Raw genomic sequence first — 21,017 nt, forward strand, 5'->3', positions numbered from 1 at the left:
TTCTACCTTTGTCTCCTTTGTCTCTTCTCTCTTGATTCCCTCCTTTGAAAATTCTTCTTCTTTCTTTGTCCTGTTTCTTCTTTTCTTTTCCCTTTTTATCTTCTTCCTCTTTTTGCCCCCCTTTCTCACTCATTCTCCTCCTCTCCCTGTCCAATCCCTTCCTGCCACTATTCTGTTCTTCTTCTGGGAGATGCCTTCTTTCAGAGGATGCTTTGACCTCCTCATTCTTTCTTCTGCCTGTGATTGAACCCCAGAGTTGTCTGTGTCATCAGGTAACTCACATACAGAAAGTGAGGTAGAGGAGCATAGGGGTGCCTGCTTTCCTGTCTTACCCCTCTTATAGTGTGTGTGTGACATCTGAGGGATTCGGTAATAAAAGTTATTGTAATAATTGTTCTCCCAGAGATTCGCTAATCTGGCACTCCATTGTTGAGCTCAGCTTTGCAGATTGAATTAGGTAACTATGGTTCTCAAAGTTTGGTTGATATAAGTATCACTTGGAAACTTGTTAAAAATATGAGGCTCAATTCTATTGCACCTCAGTTAGTATGGACCTTTCTAGTCTTGATTAGCTTACCAGGTGATTTTGATATACTTAGAAGTTTGAGGACCACTGGTTAGAGTTCTCTGGCTAACACTTTCAATGACTTGAAGCCTTATTTTTCTCTAACTTTATAATTTTTATTCTGTACTGGGGTATAGCCAATTAACAATATTGTGGTAGTTTCAGGTGAACAGTGAAGGGACTTAGTCATGCATATACATGTATCCGTTCTCCTCCAAACCCCCCTCCCATCCAAACTGGCACGTAACATTGAGTAGAGTTCTATGTACTATGTAATAGGTCCTGTTGCTTATCCATGTTGAATATAGCAGTGTGTACATGACCTGCCCCAGCAACCATAAGTACATTTTCAAAGTTTGTAAGTCTTTTTCTTTTTGTAAGTAAGTTCATTGGTGTCATTTCTTTTTAGATGCCACATATAAGGGGTGTCATGTGATATTGTGCTTTCTCTGTCTTGAAGTCATACTTTTTGACATATCCTGTCTTAAAACATTTTTCCTTTAAAAAATTTTTATTATGTAGAATTTCAAATAGAGACATGAAATAAGTCACAGTACTCATCATCCAGTACCAGTAATTATGAACATTTTGCCAACCTTATTTAATCTCTCTTGGCAATACTTTCTTTTTTCCTGGACAGTTTTAAGGCAGACAGCATGTCATTCACCAACAAATACCTCAGCATATACACATACATGTGTGTGTGTTGGTCTATCTAACAGAAGGTTTTTTTTTCTTTTTACACAACCACAATGCTATTAATACATTATACCTTACAAAGTTAGCAAACATCCCTATGCCCCTGATTGTATTAAAATCTCTTGTTGGTTTGTTTCAATCAGGATCCAGTTGAGCCCATACATTTTATTTTCCATCATGTCTCTTAAATCTCTCTCTGTAACCTACAGTCCTCCTCTCCTTACCCCTGAAGAAACTGAATCATCTCCCTGGAAGATTTCCCACATACTGGATTTGGCTTTTTGCGTCCTTATGGTGTTAACTTGTTTCTCTACCTGATAGTTAGATCTGTCAGGTTGGTTATATTCAAGTGATACATTTTCAAAAAGTTTTCTTGTCAATCTTATTTTTTTTGGCAAGCGTACTTCATGCATACTCCCTATTGCATTGAGTCAGGAGGTATGTAATGCCTGATTGTTTCACTTGTTATGATGCAAAGATTTACCAGCGAGTTCAGGTGTTGTCACCTTGAACTTTTTCCTGGATTGGTTTCCCCAGAAGCAGATTCTGAGACAGAGTTGAGTGTAGCAGTTTATTTGGACTGCTATCCAGGGAAGCAGGGTGGTGGGGTGACGCGGGACAGAAGGAAAGGAAGCCAGTACAGGGTACTGGAAGTTCGTGAGAAGGCTGCTGTTGTGGGTATAGGACTTAGTCCCACAAGGGGCTTCCAGAAGACTGTATAGAATGTCCCTTAAAGAGCTGGTAGGCTGGGGTGTTTGTCGGACCTATATCTGTCATTGGTTAAAGGCTACTGGAGTAGGGGTGGAGGGAAGCCAGAAGAGGCTTCTGACTTCTATCATCTCATCCGTAGGTATTCTGTTGATTTCTTAAGTGCAGAACTTGCTTCATCAGCTATTTGGTTAATCTGGTTATTTTAAATCTTGTGGTAGACACTATTTCAGTTCAGTTCAGTCGCTCAGTCGTGTCCGACTCTTCGCAACCCCATGAATCACAGCACGCTAGGCCTCCCTGTCCATCACCAACTCCTGGAGTTCACTCAGACTTACGTCCATCGAGTCAGTGATGCCATCCAGCCATCTCATCCTCTGTTGTCCCCTTCTCCTCCTGCCCCCAATCCCTCCCAGCATCAGAGTCTTTTCCAATGAGTCAACTCTTCACATGAGGTGGCCAAAGTACTGGAGCTTCAGCTTCAGCATCATTCCCTCCAAAGAAATCCCAGGGCTGATTTCCTTCAGAATGGACTGGTTGGATCTCCTTGCAGTCCAAGGGACTCTCAGGATTCTTTTCCAACACCACAGTTCAAAAGCATCAATTCTTCGGCGCTCAGCTTTCTTCACAGTCCAACATCCATACACTATATTTGCTACTAATATTTTATAAAAGTAACTTGAAGCCTTAGATGATCTGTTCTTCCAGGGAAGATTTATGCTTGCTTTTGCCAGATACATGAAGGCACTGCAACTTCAGGTTCCCATTAATCCACTTTGAGATAGTAAGATAATTTAAAGCTGAGATGCTCTTTATTCAGCCTATTTTCAGTTACTCTGACTCCTAGGATGTAGCCCCTTCTGGCTTTTCACCCTTGATAGGCCCTGGATACCAATCTCTGTTGCTTTAGCTCCTCAAGGCTGTCAAAGCACCATTCAGCTTCTCAGCTTACCTTTCCAAAACTGATGAAAATCTTCGGAGGGAAAAGTAGCTCGAAGGACATTCTCTAGGCCCGGGGCTCGCTTCCCAAGATCCAGGGGATACTCTCTTTCCAAGATACTGGCTCTGTACTGATATTTTCATTATTTTCTTAGCTTGCAGGAAAAAAAAAAAAAACAAAAAAACAACCAACCCTGCATTTTTCCAGCTTTTCCAGCCAGGGAAATGTTTCCAGAATATCTGTTACTAGAACCAAAAAGTCTAATGATTGCTTTTATAAAAAAAAGTCTAATTAAATTTATTGTTTTGTTTACTTTGGGGAGACTAATGTTTTATTGTATTTTATATTCTTTAGTTATGGATGGGCTTCATACAACTGATTATACTGATCCTTTGTTAAAATATTTGATTTCTGAAGAACTAGTCAATATTAGAACATGATCCATTTGTAAACTTGAAAACATCTACATTTATGTCATGAGCAGTTGTCCCCATTTAGATATGTAAATTTAAACTTTTCAAGCAATGTTACTCTCATCATCTTATTGGCACATAAAACACAAAGTACAAGTCATTCTAAGTTAATTATGATAATCTGCTTCAAGATGTTTATTAATATTAGTCTATTAAGTAATTCATTGTTTAATTGGAATTACTGAAAAATTTTTAGACTGGAAAATTAGCATTGTCATATACATTTTTATTATTTGTATTCCTTTAATTAAAGCCAGACTTCTCTGACATTTGTCTAAATTTACTGTTAGTTTATGAATGTTTTTCAATGGATTTTCCATAGAATGTACAGAAAGACAATCTCTTTACCATAATATTACCTTGCTGATAATCAAGATTTTTGAATTGGTTTGTTGTATTACAAAATGCTCTTAAATTTACTTTTATAAAGACAAAATATAACTAGCTGGAAGAAATAATTTGGTATGCAACTTCTAAGTGTTGAATCATTTCTAAACTCATGAATAATTAAAAAGATAACTAATATAGGATAATGTTTTTTTATGATTGTGATTCACTGTTAATTCCCATTTTTTTCTTTCATCCTTTTATTTCCTTTGGTCCTCTTTCTCTCCATTTCTTTCTCTCCTACTCACTCCTTCTCTTCTTCCTATTTTTCCTCTCTTTTATTCTCTTTTTCCTGAGCTCCCTCCTTCTTTCCCCTGCTTCCTTTTCTCCCTCCCTCCCTTCTTTCTTCCTCTTTCCTTCCTTCCACTCTTTCTCTCTGTTTTTCAGATGTATCTTTAAAGAGAGGGACTAGTGAAATCTTTGGGGGTCCGAAAGGGAGCATAGATATTCTTCCAATAATAAAGGTAAGGTACTGCAAAATATTTTAGAAAATACAGTTAAAAACATTTAATTTTAAATGTTTAAAATTTAATTTTTAAAAATACTATTACGTCTGTAAATGTACAATGATTAGTTATAGAAGTAATTTTGAGTATTTACTATCTGAGAAATTATGGTTTCTATATACATTGAGAACTATAGGAATATTTTTCTACCTTTTGTTTTTACTTTAGAAAAAAATCCAATCAACTTCAAAAATAAGCTAGATAAAGGGTCTTAGAAGGAGTTATAGTTATATTACTATTGGTATTTTGAATGTTGTATTTCATAGACTCACAGAGCAGGGATGTCCTCCTTAGCACTTACCTGCTTTATGAGTCCATGAGTTACAACATTCAAAAAAGTAGCTCACTTTTTATCTTAGTGCTGTGTTTGTGAGGTTGATTTATATAGTCACAGTGATCATTTTCACTACTACATTTTATTGGACCAAGGTTGCACAGCTAAGTGGATTTGAAGTTAGAGTGTTTCCTTCAAAGTTCAGGCGTTTAGCGACTATGCTATGCTGTCCATTGATTATAAAAAAGAGTGTCTTCAGAATACTTGTATAAAGTATACTTTTTTAATACACAAAAATGCAAGTGCTAAGAAACTGGCTATAAATCAAATATCATAAGTATATCAGAACTTTCTTGAATATTATATTCATCTCTAATAAAAGGCTTCAGGGAATACAATTTTGAGTTTTCTATGCTGCATTGTGTCTTGAGAGGTGAGAAATTTGAAATTGACAACAGAAGATGTTTGAACTGTGTAAGAGATTGAGGGGGCATAAGAGCTGTCTGCCAGTGGCTTTTCCAGGGATCATTTGCAGTGCTTATTAAATACATAGCTTCCTTTTTTCCATTTTGGACATAGTGAATCATAATTTCAGGTATGAGGTTCTCAAAAGTTTGTAATTCAGGTGTGAGGTTCTTAAAAGTTTGCCAGGTAGATTCTTAAGGAAACTAGAATTTAAGAATTACTTGCTTAGTGTACTGGCACTTATTCTGTGAGGCTTCGTACAGGAATAGGAATAGTAGTAGAAGTTACAAAGTACTAGATTTTGACTTGGATAGAAAAATTCTGGCGATTAAAGGCACTAAATGAAATGGATTTCTTAGAAAGTGACCATGAAGAAACTGAAAATCATTTATGAATTATTGCTACTGTTTTTAAATTAGAAAAATGCACTCTTTTCTTGATATAATTTATTGCCATCTGCTAGGAAATTGTCAAAATAAACATAGAAGTCTATAATGACTAGAGTGTGAATAGCACCTCTAAACTTTTGCCACACGCTACCTGCTCAGCTGGATGGGGGTGTGCGGTGTATGGAGTAGGGGTGATTCACTGATACGGCCTAAGGGCGTAGCAGTTGATATTGAGGGACTTGGAGTTGAATTCTGACTTTAATGTTGACTGTGTGATCTTAAATAAACTAATCTGTTTGAATGTGTGTCCTCCTTTGTAAGATGATAACAGTAATATCTATCCTACTGGTAGTTTTTAAGTGATTCAGTCCAAATGAGATGTTGATAACATCGTGGCACATGGTGGCAACTCAGTTTTTCTCTTACATTTCACAAAGGGCACTGAATCTCAACCTAGAGTCTCAGAGCTATTTGGAAGGGAGTGAAGTGGGGAGAAGGAGTGAGAATTTATTGTAAGGAGAGTCCAAAATCCATATGCTCACCTAGCAAAGTCTGCAGGTGGGGTAAACTGTGTATCTTTCATGTTTGTTGTTAATGTTCAGTCCCTAAGTTGTATCCCACTCCCTGCAACCACATGGACTGCAGCACTTCAGCTTTCCCTGTTTTTCACTATCTCCTGGAGTTTGCTCAGACTCATGTCCATTGAGTTGATGATGCCATATCATCTAGCCATCTCATCCTCTGTCGCTCCCGTTTACTCTTGTCCTCGCTCTGTCCCAGCATCAGGATCTTTTCTAATCAGTCAGCTCTTGGCATCAGGTGGCCAAGATATGATATCTTGCATATACACATGGAACTATTTAAAAAATATATAGGGTACTATTGTGATTATATATATATATTTTTTAAAATTTACTTTAAAGTTTTACTGAATTCATGGCTATTTTTGACAAATGGATTATAGTGTTAGTTGCTTAGTCGTGTCCAACTCTTTGTGACCCCATGGACTGTAGCCCACCAGCCTCCTCTGTCCATGGAATTCTCCAGGCAAGAATACTAAAGTGGGTAGCCATTCCCACCAGAGAATAATAAGTGCCTCATAGGATTATGGTAATTTAAAAATTAGTCCACATAAAGCATTTAGCCTAGCACTTGGAACACATTTTAATTCAATATTAGCTGTAATGATATTACAGTATTAGCTGGGCTTCCATTGTGGCTCAAACGGCAAAGAATCTGCCTGCAGTGCAGGAGACTCAGGCTCAACCCCTGGGTTGGGAAGATCCCCTGGAGAAGGAATTGGCAACCCGCTTCAGTACTCTTGTCTGGAGAATTCTATGGACAGAGAATTCCATGGACAGGCTACAGTTCATGGGATCGCAAAGAGTCGGACATGACTGAGCAACTAACTTCCATTTTCACTAGCTGTAACGTTGACAAATGACGGTGGTGGTGATGATGATGCTAGAATGTGTGTGTGTGTGTGGGAGGTCTTTGAAACTTTTTGGTGTTAAAAGCTGCACTCAGAGACTTCTGTTTGTGGCTAAATGGGAAACTAGACGACCTGAAAAAAGCTCTTGCTGCAAAATACCTGGAAATTTTGGAGAAAATTAAACAAATATCCTCAAGCACACCACAGAGTTCGCAAGAAAGTAAGGTAAATCCCAGGAGCCAAAATAGAAAGGAGAACTGAAAACCAGAATGGTCAGTTTATAAACAGATGCTGGAGTAGGTTGTTGGTCTCAGTTACAAAGAAATTTAAATTAACCACCACTAAGGGAAAAGAGATGAGCCTTGGACATATGAGAGATGGGGCTTGGAACTCAGACTCACACATTTAGTTAGAGCCTACAAGACTTATCCCAGGAAAAGGTCAACTAGGAAAGTATCTGCCTATTCGGTAAGGAGGTTTCTCAGTTTGGGTACTGAGAAGTGGAGTAAACATGAGAAAGGCTCTCTTCCTAATAATTTGGGTCTGCCCTCATGTTGGTCTGTCATTCAAATTTACACTGCTTGGGTTGCTTAGGAAACTCTTGGAGCCTGTGATTCCTTTCTTTTTTAATTAAAAACTTTTATTGAAGTATAGTTGATTTATAATGTTGTTAATTTCTTCTGTACAGCAAAGTGATTCATTATGCATCTGTATTCTTTTCCATTATGTTTTATCAGGAGATATTGAGTATAGTTCCCTGTGCTGTATGGTAGGACCTTGTTTATGAACCTGTGATTCTTGAATGGAGATATCTAGCTATACATATGTTGAATGGATGTGTGTAATCAAACTATGTATATTCCAGAATGCAGGGATGATTTAACACTAGAAATTCCATAATGCAATACACCACATTTGCAGATGAAAAGGAAAAAATATGACCACATCATCAGATAAAGAGGTGCAACAAAAGCATTTGACAAAAACAACAATCACCTTTTAAAAAATAACCCTTAACAAGTTAGGAATAGAAGAGAACTTTTGTATCCCATAAAGGGTATCAACCAAGACCTTTAATGACGGTTACACCTCTGGTAAAAGATTAAAAGTAATCCCTTTATCCCGATGTACAAACTTAGATGTCTGTCATTCTTCTAATCAACATGCCCTAGGGGTCTTAGCTGTGTGAAAAAAGAGAAGCAGAAGAAAAGGTAGGCCTGTAAAGAAGTCTCAGACTAGTCTAGTAACATTGCACACTTTTAGTAATAGCGGTCTAAATGTTCATGGGGGAAGAGTGGATAAGTGAATTGTGATGCAGTCCTTAGCAATACCATTTCATCCCAGCCATGAAGGTGAATCAGCTGCAGTGGCCTTGAACTAGAGTCAGCTGGTATCATTGCTATCCCCTTCCGTAATCAGCTTCACACTAGAGTGAGAAAGACCTGGAGCTACATTTCCCACCATCTCATTTCCATATGGTTCTAGGTTAGTCTTCTAATTAGGGTTATTTGAATGAATTTGTTACACACAAGGGAAGAGAGAGTTCTTATACTGCAGAGGAGGATGCAAGAAGATAATTGATCAGCCTTGCTTAGCAAGCCCTTGCAGTTCCTTTGTTTCAGTGTGGTAGACACTTGAGATTGTCACCTGGCTCCTGGATTCTTAGCTTGCTGCATGCACTAAAGTCATCCCTGACAGCTCTCTTGATCTTTGCTCCCCCAGGGCTTCCAGCAGTGATGGACACTTCTAGTTCTGTCCATTAAATCCCTTTCTGCTTGGAATACTTAGAATAGCTCTGTGTTCTTAACCAGACCCTGCCAGACACCCTGAGTTCCAGGAGAAGGTTTCAATGACATATGGTTGGGTGAAAAAAATCAACTGCAGAATTTCACAAGAGAATCAAAAACATGCAAAGCTATATTGCATCTTGTTAGTGGACACATACATATGTAGTAAAAATTTAAAAACATGAAAAAGAATGGAAACCAAATTCAAGGACAGTGGCTTCCTAGGGGTGGGGATTTTGAATTACTGTGAAATTTGGAAGTGTTGTATATGATTTTCCCTTAAATCTGAATTTTCTGTTTTGTTTATAAAATTACTTTAGAAAAAACCTGAAGAACAGTTATTTATGGCCTATGAACTTCTTGACAAAGCCATTGATGGCATAAATTTGAACTGCATGTTAACTGCTTTGCCAAATGGATCATCAGTGATTGACCATTGCTATGCCACGGTGAGAATGAGAAACTCTTACATTAGACTTATTGTCCTTAACTAGGAAGCATAGGTAAGTAAAGAATGATCTATGGTGGTTCCCCTCTCACAGACTGGAAATACATTTCTCTCCTCTCAGAAGAAATCAAGGAGGGTGAGGAGTCTTTGAACCTGTCATTGAAAGGCCATTGGTGAATGTGGAAAGCAGAGTAATTATTGTGTAAGCCAGATTTTAAAGGGTTAAGATGTGAGCATAACTTAAAGGCTAAGAATAAAATGATAACCTGAATAATAATAGGATAGAGCTATTTTTGTATGTTTCGATAACTGTATTCCTTTTTAATTTTTGCTTCAATTCTACTGAAGCACAACCACTATATAGATGGAGACATGTGCAAACCAGTCACACCGAATAATTTCATAATGGATTTGCATCTTGAACTAATTCAAGCCCAGCACCGAATAGCTGTTGTGCTTCTTGACCAGTTGCAAGGTAGTAGTCATCAAAGCAGATAACTTGTTCTGAATCTATTTTAAGACATGTTCAAGCGTGGAATCAATTTTATTTGTGAATAATATTCTTGTTGACCAGGTGTTTTTCAGATAAACTTTGTTGCTTTGTTTTTTCTTACTTCCCTGATTAATATCAATAGATAGCTTTCATTATTTCTTTACACCTTGGTTAGCAAATCAGTAAACTTCTGAAAAATTAAATTATTTGAGTTATAGTAAACTTTTGGTATTTTCTTAATTAAGCAAACATTTATTGAAGTGAATATCAAGATCTGGGAACTGTTTTTAGGCTTGGTCCAAAAAAGACACAGCCTTTAATTTTGAGCTCTAGATAAGTAAGCCAACTGTAAGAGTCAAGGTTCATAAATGCAGTGGAAGTGGACTCAGAGTGCTTGCTCTTGGCACACAGAAGAATATAACTGACAAGAAAGTCAGGGATGGCTTCCTGAAAGAGATGAGAGTTGACCAGAAAGCTAGCAAGTGTCTTTATGAAGAAAATTGAAAAGGAGGCAGTCATTTCGAATGGAGAAAGCAACTTTTAGCAAGGTGGAAGCAATTATATGAAGTATAGAAACTGCTGGAATTCTCTTATGGCTGCAGTAAAGAGCACACGTGGGAGACTGACACAACTAAGCCTAGAGGTAGATCACAGAGCTTGAAGGGTTAAAGGGTTTATATATTATCCTGAAGCTATTGAACTGACCTGAACTGAACTGAATTGAAAAATTTAGAGAGATATCTCTGACAGCAGTGTCAGAGGCTAGATGAGTTGGATTATGTTGCATCATATACACGGTTTGTTGTTCAGTGACTTTGTCCAACTCTTTGCAACCACATGGACTCCAGCATGCCAGGCTTCCCTTTCCTTCACCATCTCCCTGAGTTTGCTTAAACTCATGTCCATTGAGTTGGTGATGCCATTCAACCATCTTGTCCTCTGTTGTCCCCTTCTCCTCCTGCCTTCAGTCTTTCTCAGCATCAGGGTCTTTTCTAATGAGTCAGCTCTTTGCCTCAGGTGGCCAAAGTATTGGAGCTTCAGCTTCAGCATCAGTCCTTCCAGGGACTATTCAGGACTGATTTCCTTTAGGATTGACTGTTTTGAAACTAGATTTAATCAAATGTTGGTTAATTAAATAATATTTGAGTGCAGATTTTTTTCTCCTCAGCTTTATTAAGATATTATTGACAATTACATTATGTAAGTTCAAGGTGTACAATGTGCAGATCTGCTACACTAATACATCATAAAATGATTATTGTTACAGCATTAGCTAACAACTCCAGCACATTACATAATCGCTGTTTCTTTTTTTGTGGTGAGAATATTTAAGATTTACTCACTTAGCAACTTATAAATATATACTCTAGTGTTATTAACTATGATCCATGCTATATATTAGCTCCCCAGAGTTTATTCATCTTATGACTGGTAGTCTGTACCCTTTCACCAATATCTGTTTCTCCACTCCCTCAGCCCCTGGTAACCACCACTCTACTCTATGTTTCTATGAGTTTGGCTTTTTTAGATTCCTTGTAAAAGTGATACCATCCAATATTTGTCTTTCTCTGTATGATTATTTCACCTAGCATGATGCCCTCAAGTTTTATGCATGTTATTGCAAATGGCAGGATGTCCTTCTTTCTCATGACTGAATAATATTCCATTGTGCATGTGATATATATCTATATCTGTCTACCTCTATATGTACATCACATCTTCTTTCTACATTCACCCGTTGATGGACACTTAGGTCATTGTGATATCTTTGTTGCCATATTTTAGCTATTGTGAATAATGTTGCCTTGAAAATGGGACCATAGATATCTCTGAGATCTTATTTTCATTTCCTTTGTGGATATATCCAGAAGTAGATTTCTGGATCATATAGTAGTTCTTTTAATTTTTAGAAATTTTTAATTTTTGGAAACCTCCATTATGTTTTCTGTAGGGGCTTAACCAATTTACACCCCCACCAATAGTGCACAGTGGTTCCCTTTCATCCACATCTTCTCCAGTGTTTGTTATCTCTTGTCATCTTGATGATCAGTTCAGTTTAGTTGCTCAGTTGTGTTCAACTCTTTGCAACCCCATGAACTGCAGCACGCCAGGCTTCCCTGTACATCACCAACTCCAGAAACGTACTCAAGCTCATGTCCATTGAGTCAATGATGCCATCCAACCAGCTCATCCTCATCATCCCCTTCTCCTCCCACCTTCAATCTTTCCCATCATCAGGGTCTTTTCTAATGAGTCAGTTCTTCGCATTAGGTAGCCAAAATATTGGCACTTTAGCTTCAGCATCAAGTCCTTCCAATGAATATTCAGAACTGATATCCTTTAGGATTAACTAGTTTGCTATCACCATTCTAGTTGACAGCCATTCTAATAGGCATGAAGTAATATCTCCTTGTGGTTTTGATTCACATTTTCCTAATGATTAGTGACGTTGAGCATCTTTTCATGTACTAGAGAGCTATTTGTATATGTTCTTTAGAAAAATGTCGTTTAGTTACTCTGCCCATTAAAATCAGAGTTTTATTATTAAGTTATATGTGTTCTTTATATATTTTGGAAATATGTACATACATACTTATATTTACATGGAATTAATTATTATTTCTTTGCAGTATCTGGATCTGCTTGATATTTTTCTCTGCCTTATTGAACTGCCACCCTGGCACAGATGATCACTTTTTTCCTCCTGTCATCCATTACTGTCTATGCTGCCGTCTGACTAATGTTGCCTAAGAACTGCTTTTGTCATTCTTATTCAAGAACTTTACAATGGGTGTCTGTTGATGATTGTGCTATAAAGTGTGACTCCTGTATTGGGCATTAAAATTTTTCTTGCGGTCTCATCTTTCTTATCTCCAATCATTATAATCATGAGAACTATCAGTTAATTAGCATTTATAATGCCCTAGGTGCTGAGAGAATGGTGCATTATTTTCTGTTTTCCATGCAGGTAAATTTCCTTATCCTTTGCCATTAAAGAAACTTTATATTTTTAAGTGGTGTCTGTTGACATCTTTTCATCAGGCAGTCATCATCCCGTGGTGGCTCATGTGCATTAGCACAAATAATTAAACCTCAATAAAAGGGTTTATTGTAAGGTTATTACAGGTACCTTATTTCCAGGTCTTTTGAGAACTAGATCTAGAAAATCAAGAAAGTTTCTTGATATATTTTCTACCTCCCTGGGTCAGCATACCTTCATCTTCTTTTCCCTCATCCTGCTACCTCTTTCCTGGACCACCATGATGGTTAGTCTCAGCTACACACCAGGATCTCTCACTGCTCATAACCAGCTGGCAATAATTTGTGTGTTAGTTGAAAATTTTGAGAGACTCTGATTTTATCAGCCATGGAGAGCAGAGTGGAGATCTTCATGTGGTACCCAGAACTCTTGCAGGGACCATGGATGGAGCAATTTTGAAAAGCTTTTGAGGCAGGAAAGTGACCAAGAGTAGGTTGGATCCTATTTATCAACATTCACGATGATTTTATTTAAAGTGAAATAGAAAATCAAATATTTTTATAACTTGAAAACTCTTCATGTCCTCATACTGTGGCTAATAAAAGAATTTAATGATAAAACTCTATTATATTTGTTTGAATTTTTATCTATTAATGAAAAAAGATGACCTATGATAGAGGATTTGATTTAGGTCATACCTGAATGGTCAGAAAGCAACAGTTAGAACTGGACATGGAACAACAAACTGGTTCCAAATAGGAAAAGGAGTACGTCAAGGCTGTATATTGTCACCCTGCTTATTTAACTTATATGCAGAGTACATCATGAGAAACGCTGGACTGGAAGAAACACAAGCTGGAATCAAGATTGCCAGGAGAAATCTCAATAACCTCAGATATGCAAATGACACCACCCTTATGGCAGAAAGTGAAGAGGAACTAAAAAGACTCTTGATGAAAGTAGAGTGGAGAGTGAAAAAGTTTTCTTAAAGCTCAACATTCAGAAAACGAAGATCATGGCATCCGGTCCCATCACTTCATGGGAAATAGATGGGGAAACGGTGGAAACAGTGTCAGACTTTATTTTTCTGGGCTCCAAAATCACTGCAGGTGGTGACTGCAGCCATGAAATTAAAAGACGCTTACTCCTTGGAAGAAAAGTTATGACCAACCTAGATAGCATATTCAAAAGCCGAGACATTACTTTGCCAACAAAGGTTCGTCTAGTCAAGGCTATGGTTTTTCCTGTGGTCACGTATGGATGTGAGAATTGGACTGTGAAGAAGGCTGAACGATGAAGAATTGATGCTTTTGAACTGTGGTGTTGGAGAAGACTCTTGAGAGTCCCTTGGACTGCAAGGAGATCCAACCAGTCCATTCTGAAGGAGATCAGCCCTGGGATTTCTTTGGAAGGAATGATGCTGAAGCTGAAACTCCAGTACTTTGGCCACCTCATGTGAAGGGTTGACTCATTGGAAAAGACTCTGATGCTGGGAGGGGTGGGGGGCAGGAGGAGAAGGGGACGACAGAGGATGAGATGCCTGGATGGCATCACTGGCTCAATGGATGTGAGTCTGAGTGAACTCCGGGAGTTGGTAATGGACAGGGAGGCCTAGCGTGCTGCAATTCATGGGGTCGCAAAGAGTCGGATAGGACTGAGTGACTGAATTGAACTGAACTGAATGGTCTAGTGGTTTTCCCTACTTTCTTCAATTTAAGTCTGAATTTGGCAATACGGAGTTCATGATCAGCCACAGTCAGCTCCTGGTCTTGTTTTTGCTGACTGTATAGAGCTTCTTTACCTTTGGCTGCAAAGAATATATCAATCTGATTTCAGTGTTGACCTTCTGCTGATGTCCACGTGTAGAGTCTTCTCTTGTGTTGTTGGAAGAGGGTGTTTGCTATGACCAGTATGTTCTCTTGGCAAAACTCTATTAGCCTTTGCCCTGCTTCATTCCGTATTCCAAGGCCAAATTTGCCTGTTATTCCAGGTATTTCTTGACTTCCTACTTTTGCATTCCAGTCCCCTATAATGAAAAGGACATCTTTTTTGGGTGTTAGTTCTAGAAAGTCTTGTAGGTCTTCATAGAACTGTTCAATTTCAGCTTCTTCAGCATTACTGGTTGGGGCATAGGCTTGGATCACCATGACATTGAATGGTTTGCCTTGGAAACGAACAGAGATCATTCTGTCATTTTTGAGATTGCATCCAAGTACTGCATTTCAGACTCTTTTGTTGAGTATGATGGCCACTCCATTTCTTCTAAGGGATTCCTGCCTACAGTAGTAGATATAATGGTCATCTGAGTTAAATTTACCCATTCCAGTCCATTTTAGTTTGCTGATTCCTAGAATGTCGACGTTCACTCTTGCCATCTCCTGTTTGACCACTTCCAATTTGCTTTGATTCATGGACTTAACATTCCAGGTTCCTATGCAATATTGCTCTTTACAGCATCAGACCTTGCTTCTATCACCAGTCACATCCACAACTGGGTGTTGTTTTTGCTTTGGCTCCATCTCTTCATTCTTTCTGGAGTTATTTCTCCACTGATCTCCTGTAGCATATTGGGCACCTACCGACCTGGGGAGTTCATCTTTCAGTGTCCTATGTTTTGCCTTTTGATACTGTTCATGGGTTCTCAAGGCAAGAATACTGAAGTGGTTTGCCATTCCTTTCTCTAGTGGACCACATTTTGTCAGAACTCTCCACCATGACCCGTCTGTCTTGGGTGGCCCTACACAGCATGTAAAGCGTGAACTTCTAGATGGTCAAGCTGGTTTTAGAAAAGGCAAAGGAACCAGAGATCAAACTGCCAACATCCTCTGGATCATCGAAAAAGCAAGAGTTGCAGAAAAAGATCTATTTCTGATTTATTGACTATGCCAAAGCCTTTGGCTATGTGGATGACAACAAACTGAAAAATTCTGGAAGAGATGGGAATACCAGACCACCTGACCTGCTTCCTGAGAAATCTGTATGCAGGTCAGGAAGCAACAGTTAGAACTGGACATGGAACAACAGACTGATTCCAAATAGGAAAAGGAGTATGTCAAGGTTGTATATTGTCACCCTGCTTGTTTACCTTATATGCAGAGTACATCATGAGAAATGCTGGGCTGGATGAAGCACAAGCTAGAATCAAGATTGCCGGGAGAAATATCAATAACCTCAGATATGCAGGTAACACCACCCTTATGGCGTAAAGTGAAGAACAACTAAAGAACCTCTTGATGAAGGTGAAAGAGGAGAGTGAAAAAATTGGCTTGAAGCTCAACATTCAGAAAACTAAGATCATGGCATCTGGCCCCATCACTTCATGGCAAATAGATGGGGAAACCATGGAAATAGTGTCAGACTTTATTTTTTTGGGCTCCAAAATCACTGCAGATGGTGATTGCAGCCATGAAATTAAAAGACGCTTACTCCCTAGAAGAAAAGTTATGACCAACCTGCTGCTGCTGCTGCTGCTAAGTTGCTTCAGTCGTGTCCGACTCTGAGCCACCCCACAGACGGCAGCCCACCAGGCTCCCCCGTCCCTGGGATTCTCCAGGCAAGAATAATGGAGTAGGTTGCCATTTCCTTCTCCAATGCATGAAAGTGAAAAGTCAAAGTGAAGTCGCTCAATCATGTCCAACTCTTAGAGATCTCATGGACTGCAGCCTACCAGGCTCCTCCATCCATGGGATTTTCCAGGCAAGAGTGCTGGAGTGGGGTGCTATTGCCTCCTCCTAGACAGCATATTAAAAAGCAGAGACATTACTTTGCCAACAAAGGTCTATCTAGTTAAGGCTATGATTTTTTCCAGTAGTTGTGTATGGATGTTTGAGTTGGAGTATAAGGAAAGCTGAGCACCAAAGAATGGATGCTTTTGAACTGTGGTGTTGGAGGAGACTCTTGAGAGTCCCTTGGACTGCCAGGAGATCCATTCACTCCATCCTAAAGGAAATCAGTTCTGAATATTCATTGGAAGGACTGATGCTGAAGCTGAAACTCCAGTACTTTGGCCACTGATGTGAAAAGCTGACTCATTTGAAAAGACCCTGATGCTGGGAAAGATTGAAGGTGGGAGGAGAAGGGGATGACAGAGGATTAGGTGGTTGGATGGATCACCGACTCAATGGACTTGAGTTTGAGTAAACTCTGAGAGTTGGTGATAGACAGGGAGGCCTGGCGTACTACAGTCCATGGAGTTGAAAAAGAGTTGGACATGACTGAGCGACTGAACTGAACTGAACTGAACTGAATGATAGAGGAAGCAATAATTTTACAAATCGATAGTTACTCTTTAGTGTTTAGAAAATATTTCCTTTCTTGAATGTAAGCCTGATTGTAACGACAGTCTTCTTCTCTTTCTTCTTCAGTTTTGCAGACTCCAACTGTGAGCAAAAATACATCTACCAAAGGTACAGAGAAGCTAAAAAAACCTGCAAGCCCTGATTGTTTTACAGGTAATTAAAATTTGGATAAAATGCTTTTCCAAATTTCTTCAGGATAGTTTTTATGTTGCCCTTTTGGTAAAACATTTGTCTGCTTTTACAGAATTAAGTGTGATGAATAAAATAAGGAAGAATAAACTATCTAAAGCAATTTATTTGATGCAGAAAACTCTTCTAATATTTGAGAAAGATGCAACCTGTTCTTCTCTACAGAACTACTTGACGGTAACAGTGTATACCATTCCTTACTTTAGTCCAGACTTGAAACCCCTGGTAAAAATGAATCATTTATTGCTCTTTTCTAAAAATAATGTGTTGCCCTTAACATTAGATTATGAACTTTCAGATTTTCCATGTTTAGTCCTCTCTTTGTGAAGTAAAATAGTTCTAAACAGGAAAATTAATGTATATCTCCTGCCTTGAACTCTGTTGAAATGAGAGATTCTCCTTCTGCAGGGGGGACCTTACATAGGGAACCAAATAAAATCAGAAGGGTTCAAAATGAGGTAAACTGTAGAATGTAAGTGACACTGTGTATGCATAAATGCATTCCTTACTATGGAACTAAAATACTTAAAGTCCTTGGGCTAAGACACTTTCCTAAGATGGAGATTGCTGATTTATGGACCAATTGCCTTACTGCTGTCTCTCTGTGACCTGGAAATGGTTCTGTCTTCTTACTAATTCATTTATGTTGATTTTAGAGTTTAAATTTCTGAGGGGAATCACATTTCTGTTTTATTTTGTCCCTATGCATCACAAAACTTTGATTGTGTTGGGTGAATGAATGGCACATGATAAATTAGAGACTACCAGTAGCTTGACTGACACAGGGTAGAGGAGTGTAGGTCAAAGCTACGGGGAGGATACAGCATTGAAGAAGAGTCTGACATCCAGTGGGGATCCTATAATAGAAGAGGGAAAGGAGATGAGACTGAAAGCACATACAAAGCGATTCCTCTTCAAGCAGGGTGGACTGCAGAGCAGACACCTCATCCCTCTGATGTAGAAGGCAAGGAGCAACAGACAGATATAGATTTCTATAAGTCTGTTGTGGAGGCAGAGAGTTGAGTGGATACTTTCTTATCTTAATCATCTGTTAAAGTAGGAGGCAAGGAAATCTGCCAACCATGAAATGTGGGGCTAGGTAGATGGACTGAGGAGAGAGAAGGTGATGGGAGAGTGGAGAGGAATGGATGAAGGAGCGAACTCTAAGATAAAGGGCTGGCCAGCATTCTGAAGTTCTAGCTGAGGCTGAAGACCGTGGATTTCCAGAAGGCCCCATCTGCATGCTGGTATGATGTTATCCTGGTGTGGTGTTCTTAGTAGCTGTGACAGTAGAATACTTGTGACAGAGATCTGTACCAGACTGGACTTTTTCAAAAGTATGGAAGTATAGGTTAAAAGTTCACAATGAGAAATGGGTGCAGATTGAGTAGAGAAGGCAGTAACACCCACGAAGGCTTTTAAACTTTTAAAGATGTGGCAGACTATGGAGATATCAAGAGATCGGACCTCTGTATGAGGTTGGGGGCCATAAAATCAGAATTTGAGAGAGTTAGAAGGATAGGTGTTTGAAGTCAGGAAGTAGAATATTGGAATTTCAGATTTCTGGCATGTAGAGTTTCCTGATCATGAGTCCGTCACTTCATTTATCCAACAAATGGTTTTGAGGGCCTGTGATCCATTCAGCAAATGTTTCAAAGCAAGTTGACTATGTGCCTGGTATTATGCTGAGTACAGGGGATAAAAACAAAGATTCTTTCTTCATTCAACTGATATTGATGGATTGCCTACTCTTTGTGGTTTCTGCCTTCAAGATAAATCCAATCTATGGGAAAATAGACATGTAAGTAAGTGATTATGAGTCATTGTCATAAGTGCTTTAATTGCAAGAGTGCCAGGGAAATTCAGGAAGAGAACACCTAACCCAACAGTGGAGAATGTTTGAGGAAACATTCGGAAAAGATGACACAAAGTTGAATACTGAAAGACAGGCAGGAGTTGCCAGAGACAGAGAAAGACAAAGGTGGAAAGGACATGCAAGGAAGAGAAAACAACTTGTGCAAAGGTCCTGAGGCTGGAAGGGTCATAAAATGCTTATAGTTCTATAGGTCATTCAGTGTGACAGAAGCTAAGATGCAGTGGCAAAGGGGAGAGGGGTGTTTGGAAAGGATAGTAAAAGGTGAGCCCAGAAAGAAAGTAGAGTCTAGTTCAAAAGAAATCTAAGGATTCTGGATGGATGCTGCCAGTATTCAAGGGGAGAAAGTCTGTCCTGGCCGTATTCAGGGAGAGCCTTGATACACTAGAATCTCCAGCATTTGAATGAAGGAATTTGATGATGGTGTTGGATCATCTCAGCTGACCAGGCCAAGCAGTAAGTGATCTCTGTCAGAAGACTCCTGGGGTGCGTTCAGGATCCCATTTCTTAGCAGCTGCTTCTACAACCAATCTTTATTACCCAGTGTTTGAGGGACATTGGTACTGCAGTCCTATTTCGATGGCAAGTAAAGCTTATCTTTTAGAACTGTTTCTTTCAGGACTCATTTCTTTCATGGCCTCTTAGAGTTCAGAGAGAGTAAATCCTCCAGGATTTTCCCTTTTGTTTTATTATGGCACAATTTTGTCTTTGCTACTGCTACTGCTAAGTCACTTCAGTCGTGTCTGACTCAGTGCGACCCAATAGATGGCAGCCCACCAGGCTCCCCCATCCCTGGGATTCTCCAGGCAAGAACACTGGAGTGGGTTGCCATTTCCTTCTCCAATGCATGAAATGCTATCATAATATACCCATTCCCCTGTTATGTCTCTATGTTCCCACTATCGTGATTGGAAACACATTGGAGATGTGGGAAAGCTGAAGTGTTCATTTTCTTCTCCTTGTGTATCTTTTCTTTCTATTTCTTAAGTGAAACTATTTTAACTTAAGAAAAATTAAAATATTCTGTTAAACTCATGAGAAGCATTTAGAGGCTCCACTTTTTTTTTTTTTTTTAATGAGGGGCCCTCCATAGGATTGTCACCAGCTGGGAAATGTTGAATATTTTTTTAGAAGTCCTGAAATCGTCCATCGCCACCTCTGCTCCTTCATGGCAATTTTTTATCCTAGTGTTAAAAAGCTTAGTGATTAGTCCTTAGGGTACTCTGATAAATGACGATGTTATGGATCAAATAATTGCCAGAATTTCTTTCCTTAAAGAAGACAAATAAATTTCTCTCCCTTGGCAATCATTTTTTTTTTTTCGGGCTATATTACAGCATGCTTTACATTATCATCATCTGGTAATAGAATTATCCCCAAATCAGTATCTGATGTGTCACCTGATACCATAAAAAAGATTAGGAAAGCCTGGGTCTTTGCAGAACTCTTCAATAATTCATATCATGTTTCAGTTTTTCAGAAGTTTCCTGACCTCTTAGAGATGAATGCTGTCATCAGGTGTCTGTTTTATTCTAAGTCCATTAAAGGTGGAGCAGCTTGTTGCCACAGATAAGGGACCAACTTTTGATAAGAACCTGTTAGCCTTCCAGATGAGATGGTTGGCTTTTTTTTTTTTTTATTGTGGGGATTAATTTTTCTCATTTTCCTCTGTTGGTTATTTGACTTCTGAAAGTCCTTGTTGGCATTTTACACACTATACCTCTGATTTATTTTAATGGCTTGCACCTAGAACCAGCCCGAGATGTCCCTGATCTTCTACTTCTGATCAAATAGAGGAATCAGCATATGGCTTATGATCTTCACTCTTAGTTCACTTCAGAGTCTAGCACTCCAACACTGAGCATCTTTACAGTGTAATTTCTCACTGGGCAGAGGCAGGAATACTCTTCAGTGCAAGTGTTAAGGGTACCAGGGCAGGTTATACACTGCTCTTTTCTGTCTAGCATCCACTTTCCTTTCCAAATGTCACCTTTGGAGGAATTTCTTCTTCCCCACTAGATGTAATCAGGTGGGACTTTTCAGGGCCACTCTTCTCAGCCAGCCAAGAGGATGACTGGTGAGGCAAGCTAGGCCGATAGGTTGTTCCCTCC

The 21,017-nt window shown here is 39.0% G+C and overlaps 1 protein-coding gene across 5 annotated transcripts in view; it reads left to right on the forward strand.

Moving 5' to 3' along the window:
- The window catches only part of CFAP54 (cilia and flagella associated protein 54), a 303,678-nt gene that overhangs the window by 47,029 nt on the left and 235,632 nt on the right, over positions 1 to 21,017 (forward strand). For all 5 annotated transcript variants that reach the window (XR_015163949.1, XR_015163948.1, XM_086400813.1 and 2 more), the window contains exons 15-19: positions 4,160 to 4,236; positions 8,946 to 9,074; positions 9,422 to 9,548; positions 16,911 to 16,997; positions 17,089 to 17,210. Coding sequence is in view for 2 of the 5 variants with exons in the window: in XM_086400813.1 (XP_086256939.1) it covers positions 4,160 to 4,236; positions 8,946 to 9,074; positions 9,422 to 9,548; positions 16,911 to 16,997; positions 17,089 to 17,210 (542 nt within the window). In the remaining 3 variants the exon portion in view is untranslated. The remainder of the gene's footprint in view (positions 1 to 4,159; positions 4,237 to 8,945; positions 9,075 to 9,421; positions 9,549 to 16,910; positions 16,998 to 17,088; positions 17,211 to 21,017) is intronic.

The sequence above is a fragment of the Bos grunniens genome, chromosome 5 (genome assembly GCF_055505025.1).
Source record: "Bos grunniens cultivar Pamir isolate PY7600 chromosome 5, Bosgru_T2T1.0, whole genome shotgun sequence".
In the NCBI taxonomy this organism is placed as follows: Eukaryota; Metazoa; Chordata; class Mammalia; order Artiodactyla; family Bovidae; genus Bos; species Bos grunniens.